The sequence below is a fragment of the Gorilla gorilla genome, chromosome 5 (genome assembly GCF_029281585.2).
Source record: "Gorilla gorilla gorilla isolate KB3781 chromosome 5, NHGRI_mGorGor1-v2.1_pri, whole genome shotgun sequence".
NCBI classification, from domain to species: Eukaryota; Metazoa; Chordata; class Mammalia; order Primates; family Hominidae; genus Gorilla; species Gorilla gorilla.
In genome coordinates, this window is record NC_073229.2 from 140,188,266 (window position 1) to 140,213,210 (window position 24,945).

Sequence of the window (24,945 nt, forward strand, 5' to 3'; positions counted from 1 at the left end):
TGCCTAGGTCAATGTCTGAAAGATATTTTCCTAGGTTTTCCTCCAGGACTTTTATAGGTTCAAGCACCACATTTAAGTCTTTAATCCATCTTGGGTTAATTTGTGTATGTAGAGAGAGGGGTCCAGTTTCATTCTTCTGCATATGGCTACACAATTTTCCCAGCACAATATATTGCATAGGGTGTCCTTTCATTATTGTTGAATTTGTCAACTTTTGTTGAAGATCAGTTGGTTTTGGCTATGTGGCTTTATTCTTGGGTTATCTATTCTGTTCTATTGATCCGTGTGCCTACTTTTGTACCATTACCATTCTGTTGTACTTATTATAGCCTTGTAATATAGCATGAAGTTGGGTAATGTGATGCCTCCAACTTTGTTCCTTTTGCTTAGGATTGCTTTGGCTATTTGTGCTCTTTTTTGGTGCCATGTGAATTTTAGAATTTTTTTTCTAATTCTGTGAAATATGACATTGGTAATTTGATAGAAACTGCATTGAATTTGTAGATTGCCTTGGGCAGTGTAGTCATTTTAATGATATTATTCTTCCTATCCATGAGCATGGGATGTTTTTCCATTTGTTTGTGTCATCTACAGTTTCTTTCATCAGTGTTTTATAGTTGTCCTTGTAGAGGTCTTTCACCATCTTGGCTAAATGCATTCCTAAGTATTTTACCTTTGTTGTGGCTATTGCAAATAAGACTGAGTTCTTGATTGGTTCTCAGGTTGACTGCTGTTTGTGTATAAAGATGCAACTGATTTTTATATGTTAATTTTGTATCTGGAAACTTTACTGAAGTTATTTATCAAGTCTAGGAGTCTTTTGGAGAAATCTTTCAGGTTTTCTAGGTGTAAGATCATGTCATCGGTGAAGACAGACAATTTGAATTCCACTTTTCCAATTTAAATGACTTTTATTTCTTTTTCTTGTCTGATTGCTCTGGTGACAATTTCCAGTACTATATTGAATAGGAGTGGTGAGAGTGGACATCCTTGTTTTGTTCCAGTTCTTAGAAAGAATGCTTTCAACTTTTTCCCATTCAGTATGATGTTGGCTGTGGGTTTATCATCTAAGGCTCTTATTATTTTGAGTTATGTTCCTTTGATGCATAGTTTGTTCAGTTTTTATTATGAAGAGATGTTGGATTTTATTGAATGTTTTTCCTGCATCTATTGAGATGGTTGCATAATTTTTGTTTTTAATTCTGTTTATGTGGTTAGTTACATTGATCAATTTGCATATGTTGAATCATCCTCCATTTATTCCTAAAATAAAACCCACTTGATCATGATGAATTATCTTTTTGGTATACTGTTGAATTCAGTTTGCTAGTATTTTGTTGAGGATTTTTGTATCCATGTTCATCAGGGATATTAGCCTACAGTTTTCTTTTCTTGTTATCCTTGCCAGATTTTGGTATCAGGATGATAATGATTTTGTAGAATGAGTTAGAGAGGAATCCCTCCTCCTCAATTTTTTTGAATAGCTGCAGTAAGATTGATGCTAGCTCTTCTTTGTATGTCTAGTATAACTTACCTGTGAATCTGTCTGGTCCTGGGATTTTTGTTGTTGGTGGTAGATTTTTTTATTACTGATTCAGTTTCAGTATTCATTATTAGTCTATTTTGGGAATTTTATTTCCCAGTCATAATGTCACTTTATCATTTCTGACTGTGCTTCTTTGAATCTTCTCTCTCTCTTTTTGTTTCTTTCTTTTAGTTAACCTAGCTAATAGTCTATTTTGTTTATCCTTTCAAAGAAATAACTTTTTCGTTTCATTCATCCTTTGCTCTTTCAAAGTAAGAAAGGTTCTTAATAATAAACATTGTCTTAACAGAAAAACAAATTCTGTGCCACTATTTTCCATTTGCTTTTACTCTCTACTAAGCATAGCGGTGTTTGTTGTCTCATCTCCTGTAATGCCCTCCTTTATAAATCCCTTCAAAAGAAGTAATTGCTCTCTTTTCTGGGTCTTAAATCACTTTGCATATAACTTGATTATTATGCTTGTCATAGTGTGACCTATTTATTTGCTTACATAATTATGTCACATAGTAAACACAAATGAAAGTGCTATGATAAATGAGTAAATGTATGAATCAATGATTAAATGAATGGTTAAAAATAGTTCAAAGTGTTTGTCCAAACAGTTTTGAAAATTTCTTTTCTATATAAAGACAAATTGAGGCCAGGAAAAAAAACAGTACCATTCTTATTAAAACAATTCAACCTTTATAAGAAAACAGTTATCAAAAAAACATTTCAACATGCAAAACACCATGCTATGTCTTGAGTACCTTGCTCAAAGAAAGTAAAGAGAAAGGTTTAGAAGATGGGAAGTGCAAGTCTTAATCGTGCAATAGCTTATGTCATAGCATAGCATAGTTTAACTTAAAGTAATACAAACGATTAGACAAGAAATGGCTTTTAGCAAGGCTATGAAGGGCTTAAATGTCAAGGTAAATAGGAATGTATGAGGTTTGTAAAGGAGAGCTATTGAAGGCTTTTGACTCTTCTAAATAAAAGAGAATGAGATACAATACCAAAGCAATGCATAAACTTCTATCTATTATATCAAAAAGCAAATAAATAGAGAACCAGAAAGGACATTTGGAGAGATTCGAGTATGAACTCTGTAATAGATAATATTGTTGTATCCATCTGAAATTTTCTAGGTTTAATAATGGAAATGTAATAATGTAGGAGAGTGTCCTTATTCATAAGACATAAATACTAATGCTAAAGTTTTTAAAGTTGAGGTGACATGATATCTACAACCTATACACGGATGTATGTAGATATACAAATAAAGGCGAGAGAGAGGGAGAAAGTAAATGTCACAAGGTGTTAACATTTAGTAATTTTAGGTGGAAGTATGCAGTTATCAACTTTATCAACAGTTAGGCAAAATGTATACTTATCAACTTTTTAAATAAGTTATGAGAAAAATAAGAAAGATTTTATATGTTTTTATTGAGTTTTGATATGTAATGCCGTGAAGAATTCTGAAGCCAACTCAATTCTCATTCTTTTGTGATTAACTTATTTTTTCCCTGGATGTTCACAGAATTTTTTTCATTTTTCCTTGATATTATAATATCTTGAAAAGATGCCCTAGGTATAAATATTTTCACTTATTTTGCTTGAAATACTGTATTTTCAATCTGCCAACACGAATTTAAACATTAATATAAAAGAGGGCTTGGCCTGACTTCACCACTACACAATATATTCATATAACAAAACTATACTTATAGCCCATAAATTTATACGAATAAAAAAATTAAGGGCAAATGTAAGCATGCTTTCTTGAAAAATAAAAAAGAACTCAGGAAAGCTTTCTTATGCTACATATTTAACTATTGCTTGCATTTAATTATTCTAATAAATTTCAAAGAAATGTCTCCTCTTTGTGCATCATCTGTCCTCACAAACTTTAATCTATTATTCTTTCTCCCCAAAGAGCATCTCAAGTATGCTCTTTATATCACTAAGTGATATCTCTCATCAATTGCCTTTTCTTGCTGCTTTTTATGCTTAATTTCATAGAATTTGTGCTTTCTTGTATTCTGAGATTTCAAATCAAATGATTTCAAAATTTATCTACTGTTCCTTTCAGTGAATTATGTCTCAAATGTAGGAGTTTTCTATCTTCACGTTATTGTCATCTCTTATAGTATTCTTTTTCCCAAACCATGTTTTATAGAAAACTGAATGGTTCTATGACCAAGTAGTTTGAGATATTCAGGGTTGAAAAAGTTCTATTTCTTTGCCATAAGACTTATCAGAGACTTTAATATGCTTTGTCAAGTCAAGGCAGAGATAATGTAACATGGGGTACTTTCAAGTGCACTTAACTGCTGAACCCCCTCTTTCCAGTGAAACACTATTGGCTTATCAAAGAATTGGGGTCCTAGAAGATAAGTTGGGAAATTTTGTTATTGGGTATCCAGAATCTCACAACACCCCCCCCTTTTTTCTTTTGTCATTATACTCATCTTTGAATGAAAAGAAACCTGGTGCTTAGAAAAACATGTGCCTGTCCTCCTCGCTATGCATTTGGATGAGTCTACACTTTCTTCTGTTAACTCATCCACAGCAGGGCTGCAAATGCATTAAGTCTCTAAACATATTAGCAATGTCTGACAACTATTCAATCCCTATGATTTTGCCAGAAAAAGAGTGGATCTTCCCCTACTTTACTGGCATGGCCACTGACAATAAAAAACAGAATTTAATACTTTGCAACTGTTATGACCTGCAATTGCAATTGTGTCCCTTTCTCAAAATTTATATATTGAAGCCTTAAATCTCAATGTGATGGTGTTTGGAAGTGAAGCCTTTGGGAGGCGATTAAATTTAAATGAGATCATGAGGGGTGGAGCCTCCATAATGGGATTAATGCCCTTATAAGAAGAAAAAGAGACCAAAGCCCTCTCTCTGTCTCTGCCATGTGAGGATACAATAAGAAGGTGGCCATCTGCAAACCAGGAAGAAAGCCCACACCAGACAACAAATCTGTAAATAGAAATGAAGGGAGCTATGTGGTGCCTAGGGAAGGGCCAGATCATTGAGTTTGTTCCACTTAGGAGAGCAGAAGCTGCCTGGTTTTCCACTAACTGCACATCTTGCCTCTCTAAAACAGGGGCACACACTGAGCATGAGTGAAAGCATCCTCCTATCTTCAACTTGACTAGCACTGATCTGATGCATAGGTCAAAATCTATTCCAGCCACTTAACAACATCTCAACCTACATTCACACTGAAGGTGTGAGAGTATCTACCCAGATTCTAAGAAATCATTGGTTGATAGACTTAGTTTATAGAGCTACTATGATTCTGCATCTCTTATGTATGTTTTGAATAGTTGAATAGGAAGTAGGAGGATGCTAACTCCAGCCACTATCTTAATCTGAAAGTACAAAATGTAAATAAAGGATCAATTTACTTCAGCTGTTAATAAAATGAAAAAATCAAGGGGGTAGAATATATCATGAATTACAAAAATATAGCAATTTCTCACATGACTTATCAACTTCCTACTTATTTATTTAATATCTGAAATTGATTATTATAAAGCAGCATCCAAAGGGTAATAATAGGCATTATTTCTTTGTTATGTTTTCCTCCAAATTGCTCAAAATATCAATACAAAAAATCTTTTTAACAAACCAAGGTAAGCAAAAGAAGAAAAGAAAATTAAGACAAGTCAATATGAGGGGTTCACAGACAAACAAAAGAGGGAAAAAAAAGAAAACAAGCCTTGTAAAGAATATTTCTAGAAATGTTAGTTATGAATTTTCAGTAAGATAAAAGATTTCTTCATGAACCAGTGCCCTAGAGGAAAAGGTTCTTTGCCTGTGCATCTGCGTGTATATGTGTGTATACAGATGCAAACACAGATACATGTGCACACAATAAAATGTTAATTTAACTTTATAGAGTATTTAAAACATTTGAAATATAACTTATCATTGGGAATGTTTAGAAAAGGCAGTACATACCATAACTCACAGAAAAAGTCACTTGCAATTATAGGCAATGATATTTGCAATTTAGCTGAACACAACTAAATTATGACTTTAATTAAAAGGCATTTTCTAAGATGGCACCAACATGTTTAAAATTTAATACATTTTATATGAGATACTAGAGTTATTAACATAACATTCTCTTTCTGCAGCATGTGCACTTTTTAAAAAGCAAAACATCTTTAACCAATATCAAAATGCTCCCAGAATCCATAGAAGTTTCATTGCATAATAAATTCAAGGAGCAATATTTTTTGTGTTTTTCCAGTCGTTTAATATGTGTCCCTTGTTGGGACATACAATTGCCTTTACATCTGTAGTTAATGGTAATAGAATTACTGACAAACACTAGTGGTCACAATGTTCGCATTAATTTTAAATGAAGAATGAATGAATGGCTCAAGGGACTGATGATGAAACTTAGAACATTTTGTGATTGGACTGAGTCACATTAGAATGACTCTGAAGATCTCAAAAGTTTGAACAGAATCATGGTAGCTGAAGGGTCTGTATAAAGTGAGTTTAGGATGAACTCTGTGCCTGGCAGAGACATAGAGGGTCATACTAACAAGTGATATGTCTTTCTGATTGTGTTTCCTCTACAAAAGTCTTATTACCTGGAAAAAACTGACCTGTCAAGGTGTGAAATTGTCTTTCTAAAGTAAGTCTGAAACACAGCAGATAGGAGGATTATTTGTAATCTTACATGGCCCAGACTTCTAAGGTTTAAGGCAGTGACAATGTCCTTGATTATCTCTGCACCTTGTAGACTACAATGTAAAGAGGTGTTTGTGTGGCTACTGATTTTACAAAACTCTACTGTAAACTATGAAGATAGAGAAAGAAGCATGAAATAGAAGCAATAAAAACATGTTCTTCTACTCAAGGAGTTTAAAATCTAGTTTGAGATGCATATTTTTACCTACAATGAAAAAGCCACTCAGATTTAAATGAGTCTTTTAATTTGTAAGTTCAACATGAAGGATACACACAAGGTCAACAAGAAAGGAGACACAACTTTCCTAAGGAAGCTGTTACTGTTCTCATTACTTTTTGAATTGCCTTTAGAATTAATTACAAGGCATGCAGAAATATTTACAAAGTTACAAATCCAGATTATCATTCAAGTTAATCATCCATATTATTCAGAAAGTTGCTTTGGATAATTCTGCCTACTTCCAAGTATCAAAGCTGCCCTTAATGAACACATAATTACCCCACCTAAGGGATATCAAATAATTATCACATAAAGTAGTATTCTTTCTAAAAAGGCAATTCTACCATTTGTGCAATACTTTGTACAATCATAGTCAATTACTTTGAAGAGCAAAACATGTATTTGGTTCTAAAAATTCTAATATGCTTATTTTTCCATTAAACTATGCCACTAGAGAGGCCTATTATATTCTCAAGAAGTGACTTCACAGTGATCACAAACTACTATTATAAAAGTCCTGCATACTCCATGGGAACTCCAAGTTCACTGTGAGGAAATTTTATCACAGAAAGTACTCTGCTCAAAATCAGCACAAACAAGTCTCCCTGACCAAAAAAAAAAAAAGGAGAATGGCTATTTGTATGTTCACTCATACATGCCTCAAGCACCTCTAAGATTATTTCCCTTGGTTTCCTCCCCTCTCTCCGTAAATCATCTCCTCCTTAATACCTCATTTAGCCAAAGCTACCACTATCCCCCAATCCCTCATGTCAGAGATCTGACATCCATCCCAGAATCTCATTCTCCCTTATTTTGCCCCATTTCTGATTAGTCACCAGTTCCTGTCAGTTTTATCTTCTAGATATTTCTCACCTCTATTCTTTTCTCTTTGTTCCTCATAACTCTGTCCTGGTTCAAGCTCTCATTTATGGAGAAAGGAGACTGTGTAGAAGAGAATCCTGGGAACTCTTTCTGGATTGCAAAGCAAAGGGTTCACTAGGCCTGTCCCACTGTCACCCCATAGGGACTGCATCTGAACTCAGCTTCCCACAGGCCAAGTGATTTCCTCTTCTGAGCAAAAGGAGCTGCCATTTCCCATAGCACTTGAAGCTCATAGGTGCTGGGCTTTCCAAAGAACCTTGCAAATAACTGATAACTAAACTCAGACTGCTTAGCACCAAAGCAGTCTTTATCCCCAGTCCTTGGGTGACTCCCATACTTGCTCATAAAAGAGAAGAGCAACAGAGGGGCCCTATGCTTCTGGGGATGCCCTCTGCTAGAGCAGAGACAGTGCAACCAGCTGAGCTTGGGATCTGTTGCTTCTGTCTGCAGAATGCTGATGGACTCTGCTCATCTTGCACCTATAATTTCAAACAGCAACTAGTGATTCCACCGTGTGTGTTCCTCTCATTTCCCCCCAGACTGTTGCCTACAAATCTCTCATCCATTCTCAACATCAAAGGTAACATCTAACAGACAGATTACACCAATTACTTTCTGCCTAAAACTTTGCTCTGTAGAACAAGGTCCAAATTCCTCAGTGTGATATACAAGGTCGTGAATAGTCTAGTTCCAACTTTCCTTTCCACACTTATTTTCTACCATCCCTCCTCGCCTTCATCCACTCCCCACATGCACCCACACACCTGCACTATCCTCCACCCTTCCAATCACTCCACAAAACACCAGAAAAACTCACAACTCTGTGCATTTGTCTTTGCCAGAAATAATCATTTACACACTGCCACCTTAAAACACAAATTGATACCTTCCCTGACTCCCCTCAGAGATTTGGCCCCTGCCCTCTCTTGTCTCACAACAAAATAACTGTATTGTAATTATCCTCTAGACTGAGTTCAGGGACTGTGCCTTGCTGGTCGTGGCTGCCTTTCACTTACTAGAGGGCCTGGCACATAGTGGGCATACTGAATGCCGTTGAAGAAATAAACAAAGGTATAAATATATGTCAACTCCTAGATGCATCACCTTGAATATTATTGATGAGCTCTTTTGCCTTATGGCCTCAATGTAGTCACTTTTCAATTATCTTCAATACATTATTGCTTGGTGCTGAACGGGTTTCACTGACGAAAAATGTGAAAGCTCTACAACTCTGTAGGCTTTTACATGCAGAGTTGTCTCAAGTAAAATCACAGTATTCAATGCAGAATCTCCTCTGAAAAACTCAGCTGCAGCTCAATTTTAGACCCTACAGTGCATTTTTTAAGTGTACTTTAAACAATAAATAATACTAATGCTTATAGAATACCAACCAGTAAATTAATATTAATGGTAATAACAATAATAGTTCCCTTTAAAGTAATTGATTGAAGTCAAGAAATAGCAAAACCAGTTGACATGCAGTTAGAATTTGGTATTTTTCATCAGAAAAACAGTTCACTACCAACGACAAATAAGAGTAAGGTCACTAAAACTATCTGTCATGCATCTAATGAAGACAGATTCTCTGGCTACCACATATAATATGTAATATTCAAAAGCGCTGCTGTAATTCACAGCTAATTAGTGTCTTGCCATTATGAGAGGTGTCGTGGCCCTAACTCTCTTTTCAGATCTACTCAGACGTCACAAGAGCAGACAGCCGTGCAGGGATCACAACAACCCAATTAACACCCACCCAACCTTGGGCTGCTACTTCTCAGCCCACTCAGCATCAATAAATCATGCACCCTCATGAAGCTCTTCTCTGACAGCTCCAAGCCATTGTTGCTCAAGGAATAAAGACAATACTTCTACGGAAACTCATGTGGGAAAGAAAGAGATAGAAAAGGGATATTTTTTGCCTTCCTTTAGCAGCACAGCAGTCAGCAAAATTGAAGACCATCAATTCAGACTGATTAAGAAGACAACTGCACTAAGAAAGAAATCTATGAGTGGTATATCTGAAGATCCTTAGCAATAATCAACAGTCAGCAATTGGGTTGTTTGTTTTAATGTGGATATATTGAAAGTCCTTTTTCTTTCCATTTTTCTCCTGTATAGCCTTCCCTCTGGCTAATAAGAAAACTTTTCTTTCAGTAGAACATAATGGTATGCATTTACTTTGTCCCCCAGTGAATACATAGCGATCAGATAATTTGTTTAAAAGACTAAATTGTTTGACTTCATTGAAAAGAAATCATAATGATATGCTGGTCTCTAAGCAAGGCCTGCAGAGCTTCCTAAATCCATAAGCAAGCTCTAGAGTATTCACAGCACATAACAGCCAATATCCTTGTAATTTTGTTCTAAGCCTGTAAAGCTGTTTTGTTCCATAACATTCTACTTAGAGAGTATTCTGAACAGTCACTGTAGCCTGGCCATTATTCAAAGATATAATTTAGGTAATTCTACTTTAAGTTTGTTTTCCTCATGAAAATATCATTCTTTCTTTTTTTTTTTTTTTGACAGAATCTCACTCTGTCACCCAGGATGGAGTACAATGGCGTGACCTCTGCTCACTGCAATCTCCGCCTCCCAGGTTCAAGCAATTCTCGTGCCTCAGCCTCCCTAGTAGCTGGAATTACAGGTGTGCACCACCATGCCCCATTAATTTTTATATTTTTAGTAGAGACAAGGTTTCGCCATGTTGGCCAGGCTAGTCTTGAACTTCTGGCCCCAAGTGATCCACCCACCTCAGCCCCCCAAAGTGCTGGGATTACTTACAGGCATGAGCCACCACACCCTGCCTCATTCTTCTATATTTTTAACGCTAATCTAAAAACGTTTGATCTCACTTTTGACTAAATAGCTGCCACCTAATTTGATACTTATTGCCAAAGACAAATAAACAAACAGGGATTTATTTAAACAAGGAATTCTCTTATAACTCTTCTTATTAAGCATAAAGATTTCAAAAAGATTTTTCTTCCTCTGAATATATTACCATGAAAATACTCAAATATTCAACTATTTATCTGTAAGGATGTACACTGTATAATATTTTATAGCAGCAAAATAATTAAAATGTACAAAATATACAATAAGTCAAATAAATGATGATATACCCATGCAACTTCTAAAAGTAACAGAAGAATATTAAAGGGCATGCAAAAATGTTCACAAGATACTGCAAGACAGAAATAAGAAATACAGAGCTTGGGCCGGGCGTGGTGGTTGACGCCTGTAATCCCAGCACTTTGGGAGGCCAGGGAGGACGGATCACGAGGTCAGGAGATTGAGACCATCCAGGCTAACACGGTGAAACCCCGTCCCTACTAAAAATACAAAAATTAGCCAGATGTGGTGGCACATGCCTGTATTCCCAGCTACTGGGGAGGCTGAGGGAGGAGAATTGCTTGAACCCAGAAGGGAGAGGTTGCAGTGAGCCGACATTGGCGCCACTGCACTCCAGCCTGGTCGACAGAGTGAGACTCTGTCTGAAAAAAAAAAAAAGAAAAGAAAAATGGAGCTTGGATCCATGTTATACACATACATGCATACATGCATGCACACACATATGTATATACATATGTCTGTACACATGTGTGTATATTTATCTAGATATAGATAGATTTATAGATATATACACTATTAACAAAAGTTAACCTGAAAGAGACAGTCCTTCAAGATGGATCCCAAGTGGCTAACTGGTCCTAAATTTAAAATAGAACCAAGGGTCCATTTGCTGATAGAGGTCACACACATACTCTGAGTTTCCTGAAAATCCACACCTCTTTAACTTTGGGACTTTCAGAACTTACTTGCCTTGGCCAATCATGACTCAGCTGTATCAACCAATCAGGACTCAACTTTGACAATCAATCAAGGTTCAGCTGTATTGACCGCTCAGAACTAAGCAAGTTTGAATCCCTCATTTGCATAAATGAAACTGACTGGGAACCTGGGTAGTAACTTTTCTATGAAATTGTAACCCTCCCTTTGCTCTCTGGAATGCATCTTTGTTTTACACAGAAGGCTGCATCTTCTGGGTCTGCAAACTTCACTGGAATAAAGTCTCTTCTTTCGAATTCCTTTTTGGAGAATTTTGTTTACAAAACATACACACACACACAAGTATTTCATTATTTACAAGCTAATGTTTGATGCAGAATCTCTTCTGAAAATTCATTTTCAGAACAGAATTTTTCAAAACAAAAATTGTGTTTTCTGTGTATGGGGGTATAAGTATGTATGTATATGTATATGTGCATAAAAAATATACTTATAGGTCAAGAATTTTTAAAAATCCTGACAGGAAAAGTATTTCGATATTTAAAATGCATCTTTAGAAAGTCTTATTCTAGATTATTCTTCTTTAAGCTGTTTGCTTATAGAAAAGTTTTTTATGTTTCTTTCATAATGAGAAAAAAACATTGCTATATGAAATATTCACTTATATCACTTGAATATACATATGTGGACTGGTGTGAAGTCCCAGCCTGGTGGAGCATCTTTTCTGAGTGGCTAATGCCCATCCCATATCAGTCATTAGATATTTTGATTATCACCTTGGGTATAAACAACATTTAAGGTAAGTGACAGGCCAGGCATGGTGACTCACGCCTGTAATCCCAGCACTTTGGGAGGCCAAGGGCGGTGGATCACGAGGCCAGGAGATCGAGACCATCCTGGCCAACATGGTGAAATCCCGTCCCAACTGAAAATATAAAAACTAGCCAGGCATAGTGGCGCGCGCCTATAGTCCCAGCTACTTGGTAGCCTGATGCAGGAGAATCGCTTAAACCCGGGAGGCGGAAGTTGCAGTGAGCCACTGCACTCCAGCCTAGCAATAGAGCGACATTCCGTCTCAAAAAAACAAAAAAATGGTAATTGACACATCACACACAATCACATTTCAAGAGTAACTGTCAGAACTAGCATACTCTAACCTCTTATCCATGGATTAGGTAGTAGTGAAGTTGAATCCATGTGGTTCTGGAGTACCACATTGACTCAGTGTCAGCATAGTCAGGACCTGAAGTACGGACCCTCGGCAACACCTGCCTCAAAACCACTGCCCTTGATTCTCTCCAGCTCCAACCCATCTGCCCTGATATTTGGGACTACCAGGTGTGGAGAAGGATAATGTGTACCAAATACACACAGCCTGGCCAGAGTTCAGGTCAGATCAAAGTTCCCCATATATGTGGAATTATGGCCTGCTTTCATGCGGCATCATGACGGCTGCCCTGATTTCCAGCTCAGTGAGTCAGGCAGACACAATGAGGCAAATGGGCATCATGTTTAATCAGCATTTATTGCAGGGCAACAGGAATAGAGGGAAGCAAAGCCTCTCCCTCCACAAGGTTCACATCTAATTGGAGAAACAGAATAATACGTATTTAAAGGGGATGATAACACAAATGACAGACCTTGACAACACAGAGAACAGAACGGGACAAGAAGAGAGAAAGCCTCATATTTAGAGATGACTTAGTGTAGGGTCTTCAAGAAAAGATATTCTGCAACCTGGTAATATACCTAAAAATATAGCTTTTTCAAAGCAAAGACATATATTTAGGTACCTGTAACTACTGAGTACATTTTCAGGTCCCCTGTGCTTCTTTTCTCCTGGGGCAGTGTAAACACGTACTTGATCCTTAAGTGAAAAACTACATTTGACCAAATTTTACATATTATGGGGTTAATCACATATATTTGCATTAATCATTTCAATTTGTTTTGTGTTTAACCAGCAAAGAGAATTGAAATGCCAGAAGAAGAAAAAAATTATATTGTAGCATGATAATTTTGACAACAGTATAGTTTTTGTTTCTTCCTTATCATTTCCCTAAAAGAATCCTAGATAATGCAAAAGTTAGAAAATGTCAGCAGATCCATGTTCTCCATTTCATATCTAGAGCATATATATTTGAAACTGTTTATAGAGACTTCTAGCCATAGACAGTATCTTTTTGGCTAATTTTTATATCACTCTTGAGTAGTTTAGTATTAATTTTGGTGCTACTGTAAAGATAAGAAATAAGGCAAATTTTAAATGATCGTGTCCACGTTCACACAGAAAGCTCATGACTGCAGACTCTCAAGCTCATATTGAATGACACAAAACAATACCCATACCTGAAAGAGAGAATTCTCCTTTTTGGCTTTCACTTTCTCTGATTAGAAAGGAACCCGTCTTGTTTTCTGAATATAATAGTTGTTTCTCTGCATCTGATCTTCCGATTGCTCCAAAGAACCACCTAAAAAGAGAGATATGTAAATGTTAATTAACCAATTAACATTCATTTTTTAAGGAGGAAAAAGCCTGGCAAGATAGTATTCTAATATCAAAAATGTTTGGTATTCTTTAGTAAAACTATTACAGGTATAAATGGTAGCTTCTGACACTTGAGATGATTTTTCAGAATGCCTGTAACCCACATCAACATTTATTTTTTTTTTACCTACAAAGCAGGAATTTGATTATGCCCACTACCACATCACTTCTCACAGCTGTGTTCTGTCTGAGAGGTCCTGAGCCTTCCCTCTATCAAAGCCAAAGCCCCAGTGTCTGCCTGCCATGTATGTCTGCCATGTCCCAGGCTCTAAAATGACTCATGATCTCCATCCAACCATCCACTGCTTCCCCTAACACCTCCGAGCTGTTAGGAGGCAAATATTCCAATCAAAGGATCCATGTACTTTATGTTAAAGTACGAAGGATTAAAAACATAGTTCTCTGGATATTAGTTCCTTTCTTTTCCCACCTCCACCACTGTCCAACCCTGCCATAAGATGAGATGATTTTGCATATCTAGGAGGAATTTATTAATATAAAGGAACATTTAAGCAGTGGAGAGATTATCTGAAAAAGACACATCTGCCCAGGAAATATCCTTTTAGTAATACCTCCACTTCTTATCTTTTCCCCTCTTATCTTTACCATTCCAGAAATATAAGAGTCAGATACTAAACACACAAGTTCATGAATGCAATCATCATCAACAAGGAATTATGGATCATTAATATCAAAGCCACTGTCAAATGTATATCATGTTAGTAGAAACCAATGTGTTCTAATAAGAGGAAGCTGAGAATTCCTGCTTTTCACAAATGACCCCTCATTGTAGGGCCATAAAAATGATCATCATCATTAAAGATTTTAGGTAAAACATTGATCTTTTCAGGTAACTTCTTTAAAAATGTAAACACTCCAAGAGAACAAATGCAGGCTTAAGGGAAGAAATACAGGCTGGGAGAAAAGAAAAATGTGTGCTATCAAAATTTAACTTGAATTTGATTGACAGGTAATGGGTATTAGAGAATGTGAGTGCCCTAACAATGACACAATTGAAAGGCAGTTGGGGGAAGGAATTGAAAAGAGAGACATTAACATACAAATATTACCTTCTAACAAATGCAGAGTGTTCGTTTATCATTTCCCCAATTATAAAATTGTAAATTACAGTACATTAACTGTATCTGTCAGGATATGCCAGGTCATCTTGGAGTAATGAACAACTCCAAAAATCTCAGTGGTTTAAGACAACTGATTTCACTCAGCTCCATGTCTATTAAGGTACTCAAGGTCATCTGGAGCTCTGCTCGATGTCAGTCTCACTCAGGGAGTTTCTATCTCCATGCTTCCATGATTGCTGAGCCAGGATTGGAAAATGTGGGGAATCGCAGGCTGGTTCCTAGAGCTTCTATTTAAAGATTCTACTCAGGAATGAACCCACTGGCAGTAAGTCTTATAGTCATGTCTAAATGTAAAGAGAGTAGAAACAGCCAATCCCACCATTTCCCAGAAGGTAGAAAATTGGAAACATTTGGTAGACTACACTAATGACTGCTGCATTGAGTCAGTATCAGGAGCAAATTGATGTCCATGGACTATTGTTTATGTAACTGAAACCATGGAAGTCATGGAAACCTTCCAAAGTGGCCATGTAATGAATTCACAGAAAAACAGAAATGCATGTTTTTGATTATTGCAGAAACAAGTCAATAGAATACTTGAACATAGTAAAAAACTGAGACCTAAATATACAAATTAGTGATGAAAGAATGGATGATTCAATAAATAACACTGTTATCATTAATAATCCATATGGGAAAAAAACTGATGCTACCTACAGCATACACAATAATTGCACATAGATTAAAGGCCTACTGTAAAAGGCAAACTTCAAAACTTCCTGAGGACATTGGACTAGGGAAGTTTTCTTTAGCAAGACAAAAACAAAAAGACATACAAACCTTAGGGAAAAGATTGATAATATTTATTACATCACAGTTAAAATCTTCTACACCAACAAGGTCACCATGAAATAAAATTTGAATATAAGCCAAAAACCTGTAAAAAATATTTGCAAAGTATATAACCCAAAATAGGATTAGTATTCACATTATGCTGAGACCTATAATCGATAAGAGAAAGACAATACAGTAGAAAAATTGGCATAGGATATAATGATGCCTGGATATAATTGGGCAGTTCACATAAAAAGAAACCCCAAATAATTAATAAAAATGACAGGAACATGGCCTCTACATGTGCTGGTATTAGGAATATTACATATAAAACCACAATGAAATACTATTTTATACTTTCACATTACAATTTAAAACGCTAACATTATTAGGTATTGAGGAAAATGTGAAATGAGCTTTTATACAGTACTAGTGGTAGTACGATTTGGTACAACTAATTTAAGAGCAATTTGGCACTATGTGGTAAAGCTGAATATTTGTGTACTACTCAATTTCACTTCTAGACTACATGCTGTATGAGCTCAAGAAGATACACTACAAGAACATCCACTAAAGAATCCTGGCATTGAAAATTTGGAAACAACCTAAATGTCCATCACAGGAGAAAAGATAAACAAACAGTTGTAGATATAAAATGAAATACTATGTAGAAATTAAAACAATAACTGGGCATGGTGGTATGCACCTACAGTCACAGGAACTCAGGAGACTGAGGCAGGAGGATCACTTGAGCCCAGGAGTTCAAGGCTGTAGTGCACTATGATCGCACCTGTGAATAGCCACTGCACTTCAGCCTGGGTGACACAGAAAGATTCCATCTCTCATAAAATAAATTAAATTTTTAAAGATAAATTGTTCAAGGATTAGAGTAAGTTAAAGAATGAAAAGAATGATATATACCATTGTAGTAGCATTTGTATAAAGTTTAAGAAAACACGTTAGAAAACTGTACATAATTTTTATGAATACATGCATGTTTAGTGAAAGCTAATAAAGTACTCAAGCGTTCTTTTAACTCTATTTCCAGAACTGGCAATACTTTTTCACAGAAATATTTCAAGCAAAGAAGCAATATGGATGAAATATCTTAATCAACTCAATGCATTTTCCTGATTCAAAGTGCATTGATTATGCATCAACACTAAAATGTTTAAGCAACATATTCATCTAAATATCTCTTTCATTAGTTCATTGCTCTCCATCTTTGCTAGCTCACAGACTGAAAGGCATGAACACTCTCCAGTGAGTTATTGGGACAAACCCTTCAATGGACACTACTCACTCATGCTTGCTCTCCAGTCTTTTCAAATAATGTTTTATGAGGACTCTCACATGCTCTTAGTTTACAGATGAGGAAACTCAGGCCCAGGGAAGTTTATTAACTTGAGACCGCATGGAGAGGTGATGGTTGAGTCTGAAATTGAGCCAAACTTCTTTTTCGCATGCCACAGTACCTTGAAGTGTAATGTGAAGAGGATGGGTTGGGAACACTCAGATAAAATATGAACCATTATTTTTGCACCAGGCAAAGGGAATTTAGGATAAAGAACACCATGTATTTTGGTCCTCATTTCTTATTTTAAACTAGTAAAATTTGAGCATTTTAACAGTGTCTTAGATAAGAAATAATACACCAAAGCAGTTTTTGTCCCATATAATTGGTTTCTACCTTCAGGTTATAAAGCTGAATTAGTATATAAAGTATCATACTCCAAAGATCACTCAGAATGGCATTGTCCTATTAATACACTATAATGTTTCTAATCTTCAACCATCCAGGCAATTTAATGGTTTCAATAACTTTCTAGAGGTGACAGTAATGCATATATGTTCAGAAACATAATACAGCATTTGAAAGTTGGGGCACATAAATTTTAATGCATGTATTTACAAAATATATAATTTACTTCTAAGTATGTTTTTATTTGAAAAAAATGAAGGGATGATGGTGCAAAAATAAAAATAAAAGGTTTAAACAAAATATAAATATGTAAGCCTTTACAAGAATTACAATGTATCTAGCAGATTAAGTTCTCCAGAATTATTATTATGTCTCCTATATATCATTCTCAAAACTAAATACTCCATTACATAAGTTTTATGTACATATGTTACATTTGTATTTTGGCTAATCAAGCCTATAAATGATGTGTTTCCTCTGTCCAATATATATATAAGCAGGCAGTTTTTATAAATCAAATGGTTAAAGATAAAGCAATTTTACTACATTTGTAGAAAAACCCTATAGCAAATTTTTTTAATCCTTTGTTTCAACAATTTTGGACTTTTGTATAATAGATTGGTACAATTACTTTACAAGGCAAATCACACTAGAATTGAATCCATAGTAACAATGAAATAAATGTAATATTTGACTGAATGCATCAATTCACTTAATTCCTAGAATTTTACTTAGCTGAGCTCTGATCAGGAAGTGAAGAATATAAGTTTAAAAATGTTTTCTGCATGTAGTGGCATTTATAACATCGTCCTTCATACTCAAAGGTGATGCAATTGCTGTGGACTGCAGTCTCTAGGGCAAGTGCTGCTGTGGAGACTGATGGATAAACAATAGCTTGTTCTACCCTTTGCATGTATGAAAACTGTTTCTTAATTTGAGGTTTGAACCATTGGCAGGACTGTCATTCTGGTCAAGTCTGCCTTTTAGAGCCTCTGCTGGCCCCATTCTGGAAGGGCACACACCCCAGGCCCAGATGTCCACCACAGCCATTTTCAGCTCTCTCTTTAAGCTACAGTTCTTACGTTCAGTAGACAGAGAGTGCTGAGAAGGGATCAAGATATCCTAGGAGTATAAAGCATCACAAGAGAGTCATACGGATCAGTGATCCTCCAAGTGTGGTCCCTAGATCAGGAGCATCGCATCACATGAAAACTTGTGTTAAAAGAAAAACCTTAGACAAATCAAATGTAACAGAGTTTAATTGAGCAAAGAATGATTCACAAATTAGGCAGCCTCCCAAGCCAGAGTATGCTCAGAGAGTCCAGTGCAGCCACTTGGTGGAAGATTTATGGACAGCAAAAGGAAAGTGACTAACAAAAAAAAACAGAAGTGAGAGACAGAAACAGCCGGACTGGTTACAGCTTGATGTTTGCCTTATTTTGAACAAGGTTTGAAGAGTTGGCCCCCTTTGATTGGCCAAACTCAGTGATTGGCACAAGAGTAGGTTACTGTCTGTTCATACATCCAGTAAGGTTATAGTTTACTATGCACAGAGAAACCTTTAAGCTGAACTTAAAATATGCAAGGAGACAGCTTTAGGCTAACACTTGTTAGAAATGGAAATTCTTGGGTTTCACTTCATACCTACCAAATCATAAACTCTGGGGGTGGGCCCAACAATCTGGGGTTTATTAAGTCCCCCAGCTGAATCTAATGCACATTAAAGTTTGAGAACTACTGATGTATAAAAATAGTAAACCCATTAGAAATTTGTACAAGGCAGCTGAGAATGTTTGAGTTTGGCACTTACATGCAAAAAAGTATCCAGTAAAATAATACCACAACTACTCATACACACACAGTTTATTGATATTTTAAAAAATAATCTTTATTGACATACCATGCCATGAAAGATATCTTTATTAACAATAACCAAGAAGAAGATTAAACTCATGATATGAAAAGAAATCCTGGAAGAAACAAATGCTTCAATTTGATAAAAACAAACAAAAAATATAATTTCTGTTTTAGATGAAAAGAGTATGTAATTTAAGTCTATAATTATGTAAATTATCAAGTGTCTACTGTATGTAAATTCTGTAACATTAACACAGAAAGATCTGCAGGACATTGTTGTATAAAAAAGGGTAAATTACAAATATTAGGAGTGTTATAGGTTTATTTATATTTTAAAAAATCAACAAACTGGCCGGGCATGGTGGCTCACTCCTGTAATCCCAGCACTTTGGGAGGCTGAGGTGGGTGGATCACAAGGTCAGGAGATCAAGACCATCCTGGCTAACACAGTGAAACCCCATCTCTACTAAAAATACAAAAATAGCCAGGCGTGGTGAGCACCTGTAGTCCCAGCTACTCGGGAGGCTGAGGCAGGAGAATCGCTTGAACCAAGGAGGCGGAGGTTGCAGTGAGCCGAGATCGCGCCATTGCCTGGGCAACAGAGCGAGACTCTGTCTCGAAAAAAAAAAAAAAAATTCACAAACTAAAAATTATATGTGCTTACTTTCCTGGAGATTAGTGAGAGAGTATGAAAGTAATGACAGAGGAGTTTCACTTTTTACTCTGCATTCTTCTCTATAATTTGGATGTTTATAATAACATGTAGTTGTAGATTACTTTAAAATGTATTTAAATATAAAAAATTAAAAGAGGTCAATCAGGAACATGCTACAAAAATGTACATGTTGTAAAGGTCTGGACTAGAAACTTTGGCACTTAGAATTGATAGATACAGGAAAAATCCCAAAGGAATATGAAACAAGTGATTATGAATGAGCAGCGAAACAGATGGAAGAGACGATGTGACACCAGGATTTCAAATCTGAATGACTAAAGGACAATATGTCCTGCAACATGTCAGAAGGCAGAGTATAATAACAGTTAAGAGTGACAGCATCTCATTAGGAAGTTACTTAACCTCTCTATGCCTCAATCTCCTCATTTGTAAGTGAGAATAATAATAATTTCCTTATAGCCTTGTTTCAAGATTAAGAAGAATGCTGCATGTAAAGTGCTTTATGTCTCGACACATTCATGCTCAACAAATAGTAGAGATTTTAAGATAATTAATTGAAGGCAGATATTATCAATTTTGTTTTAGGCATGTTGGATTTGAGGTCATGCTGGGACACGAGTGAATATGTGAGCATGACCTTATTTCTTTGTTTGTATTAACAGTTTCATCCCAAGTGACTCTTCTGGCCTGCCTGCTGTTCTTGACTAGGACATGCTGCCACCAGGTGGCAGTAGGCCATTTTACTAATCCAAAAAGGGAAAGGAGAGCTGTCCTGTGATTAACTGGACGTGCTTTATTTTATGAAAAAGGCAGTGAGCCTTAAAAAAAAAAAAAAATTGCAGTATAAATGAATATCAACATTTACATAAGATAAATATCTTAAATATTGATCAAAATTTAGGGAAATCAACATGTAAATAGATGTGTTACCTCAATTAAGGTTTTGTCATTTCATCTAATAGAATCTTATTGTGCCTCACTGACATGTACAAACTAGGTTCCTAGGTAACTCATAATTCTTATCAGATGAAGATAATTGTCTCTTACACTTTTTAAAGAGAAAACTCACGCCCAGCAACTGATGGCTAGGATTTACAAAAGTTAACATATGACTTCTTTTTATAATGTCTCCTTAAGACCAAGGCAGTCAGCCTTCAAGTACTATAGACAGAACCTAAAAAAATAAACTCTTAAGACTAGTTCCAGGAAAAAAAAAAAAACATCCTTCCAGAAAATGCAGAAAGGAAACTGGGTCGATCAACTTGGCCTAACCAGTCATGGGGAAAGTAAGCTAGGATGATTTCCCTGTGGGAGCTCAGGGTTAGCAGTGTCTTTCATGTTTTCATCAGAGTTACACATGTTATAATGGGTAAAACCACCTATTGTCCTCATGAATGTGACTTGGCAGGCATCGCTGTCACCCACATTGGCAAAACACCTTCAATCTGCAGGGCACACTCATAACCACATTTAGTCATTTATGGTATCTAAATGAAAGGCTTGATTCATGCCCCTTGAACTATTATGGTTCTGTATGACTCACCTGCATCTACCTGTGTTTCCACAACACTATCAAGAAAATCTCTGTGAGAGTTCTTCATGTCAAGGTAATTATTTCCCTGCCTTTCCACAAAACCTTCTTCAGCTCAGTATCCCCTTGGTTCCCAGGAAGTTAGCCCTGCTACTCTTTCCCACTCACATGGAATGATAAGGACAAAGAAAAAAAATAATGCTCACAATTATTTTGTTATTCATTCCTTCCTTTCGATTTCCCTCACCATAACCCTTGTCTAATTCAACATCGCCTCTTGGATTATGGAAATATTTTACTGCCTGTTCTCTTTAACATTAACAATTTATATTTACTGATCACATAAAAGGAGGCAGGCACTGTTGCTACAAGCTTTACATGCATTTATCTCAGACTCTCCCCCTTGCTCACACCACCACCACTAGATTTATCATCTCCCCACATACACATAAATAAGGGGTATTTTGCTTATGGAGTAAAACCTCTATTAACCTGGAAATTCAGGCCTTCTACCATCTGGACACAAGCCACTTCTTCAACTTTATCCTCCCTATATCAGCTCTCTGTTCTAGCTAAATTCACACTGCTATCACTACTTATACTGGCAATACTAAAACTTGACTGCTCAGAATTCCTACAGTATTCAGTGACTACTCCTCTGTTTTGATATGTAGCATACAAAAGCTAGCGATGCATTTTAAATTCTTTTTTAGATTATTCTTTGTGTACACTTGAAGCTACAGACCTCCCCAGCATAAGGACAGAGTCTGATAACTTCACATATCTGTGGCATGAAGCACTGGCCACATGCCCTGTGGAGCTGTTAAATACTTGTTGATGAAACATTAATACATTGTACTTCAATTTGGGCATTTTATATAGTCTTCTGGTTTATACTGAACATTGAACTTTAGATAATGCCTGTGTTTTTGTGTAATCTTTTATTTGAGCTTGCCACATAGCTTGCAGTATAAAGTGTTTACGGGAGAAGGCTTATCTGCTATGGACCAGTTGCAGCACAGTTTCTAATGTTAATTGGCCTTAGACCACAGATTTCAATCTGACCTCTCTCTTTTCCCCCAAAGAGAACACTTTCATGTGAATGTAAAGATCAAAAATGAAATTGATTTTTCTGTCCTTTAAAACACAAGCATATCAGGGCTGTACACATGTAAAAAATTTATGATAAAGTGACAATGTCAAATTAAGTATCAGAGGTAGGACTTGCAGTCACATAGAAATCCTTTGCTTGGGTCATTTGATAAAGCTTTTTTGTTGCTGTTATTCACCTTTATAGTCATCATAAATGGGAAATTTTGAAGGAATTTCTTTAGAGGGGAAGTCAGGTGAACTCATTTGTGCTTTCTTCACTGGGGGAGGTGACTATTTATAAAAGAATCTTGTTATAGTCTGAATCCACTTCCCTGAGTGTGGTAATCAAAAGTATGCAATTCCTCACAAGAAGTTTACAAAGAATACAACAAAGTTCATATAAATATTCAATCTCAGGGCACTTTTTTTGTTTCAAAACTATCCTCTATTTGGGGACGAGGAAAAGACAGCTAATACTGATTTCTCTTTTAAAATAAAAAACAAAATGTGTGCCTATATAACGACATTTCCAATCATCAAGCCTGAAATTAAAATGTAAATTTTAATGCATCTGCTTTGATTTTGTACCACATTTGTGATAATGTTTGTCCCAGAAACTAGAAGAATATGGATGGGTTAGAGTTGAAAGCTTTAATCATTAATTTCTATCTTTGTCACATCCAAAGAAAGTAAATGCAATTGATCTTATGATGCCTAGGAAAATGCCTTATTTTATAAAATACCACAAATGTTCATTCCTATTCTCTATACGAATAAGCTTTGGGGCAGTACTATACTTCTTACATGGGACACTATATGGTTATACAGGACACTAATTTCAGAAATGACAGTCCCAAAGACCAAAGACCAAACTCAAGTCCCAACTCAAATACCAAATTTGAGTTTAGTCAGCTAGTAGTCATTGTGTGTAAACCATTCAAGAAGGGTCAATAATGTCAAGTGCAGCCTGCTCTGTATTCCCTGGATCCAGGTTTCTCTTGCAAAAAGTAAAAAAGAGGGAGCATCTTTCTTCCCTTTTCCTATACTAGAGGTGATATTCAAAATATTTTATGACTGATATAGCACACACACACACACCATCAGAAAAGACACCAGCAAAACTAGAGGCTTATGTCTAAGCTTCAGCCCTGGGGCTTATCATTTTAACACTCAGTGATGCACTATGATGTCACTGAGCTTCATTAAATCTCTTATCTCAAATAAAATATTGTAAACATCTTGAAGGTATCTTAACCTCATTACCTACAAGGTACTAATCATATCATTTTCTATGTGCTGAAATACATTAGAAACATTAATTTTATACTAACAATATGGAGAAAAGATAAAGCAAAAGAAGGGTATATAACTTTTCCTTTGAAAATCTTAGAGTATCAAGGGAGAGATAAAAGACCACTTTAAGTAACAAATCAAAAAAGAAAGTGATGAAACAGGAATTTAAAAATCATTTAATCATCAACAGTGTGTAGTAGGAAATTAACCATAGGCTATAAGGAGGATGGAGGTGTTCTTTTAAAAAATATACTTTGAAAGGATTTGAAAGAGATACAGAAATCTAAAAAAATGAAAGACAAGGGTGTGTGCACAAGTGAAGAAACCAAAAAGGTATCTGTGAGCAGATTGGTTTAATGAACAGCAGTGGTCAGGGAAAAACAAAAAAAAAACAAGAAATATGGGCCTTTGATGTTTACAGATAATTCCATGTGGAAACTAACCCCATGGAAGAAGTAGATCTTTGGTGAATTTGAAAACTACAAAGGAGAGTTTTAAGATACTCCATTTAATATTTAACACAAAAGGAGTTTTAAGCCCTGAGCTCACCAGCAATATGAGGGAAAAAATGTGACTTGTTCTTTAAAAATTGTTTCACAAACAAATATGAGATGGAGATGTGGAGGGTGAAAGCAAAGAGGAATCCTTCCATGACTAGAAACAAAAAAGAGACTTGGTCCAAACTTTAGAGGTGAAAAGAAATTTTCATAAGGATCTACAGGCAAAGGTGTTTTAATGAGTACGTGCATTTTTTTCCGGGGAGATAATCCATTGTTTTATTAAATTCTCAGAAATGCCTGTGAAAGAAACTAACCAACTCTTTCAATAAGGCCAAGTGTTTCTTCTGTATTTACACGAGCTGGTGCCAAGGCCACAACCACAACCTACCACCTTGAAAATCACTTATTCATTTTTTATTCAAAATTTACTTATTGATATGGTTTGGCTCTGTGTCCCCACCCAAATCTCCCTCTAATTATAATCCCCATGTGTTGGGGAAGGGACCTGGTGGGAGATGACTGGATCATGAGGGTGTTTCCTCCCATGCCGTTCTCATGGTAGTGAGTTCTCACAAGAGCTGATGGTTTAAAAGTGGCAGTTTCTCTGAACTCTCTCTCTCCTGCCACCATGTAAGATGTGCCTTGCTTCCCCTTCCACCATGATTGTAAGTTTCCTGAGTCTTCCCCAG

The 24,945-nt window shown here is 36.1% G+C and overlaps 1 protein-coding gene across 4 annotated transcripts in view; it reads right to left on the reverse strand.

Moving 5' to 3' along the window:
* FRK (fyn related Src family tyrosine kinase) overlaps positions 1–24,945 on the reverse strand; it is a 120,475-nt gene that overhangs the window by 48,350 nt on the left and 47,180 nt on the right. For all 4 annotated transcript variants that reach the window (XM_055391772.1, XM_063707809.1, XM_004044562.5 and 1 more), the window contains one exon: positions 13,491–13,612. In XM_055391772.1, the coding sequence (XP_055247747.1) occupies positions 13,491–13,612 (122 nt within the window). The remainder of the gene's footprint in view (positions 1–13,490; positions 13,613–24,945) is intronic.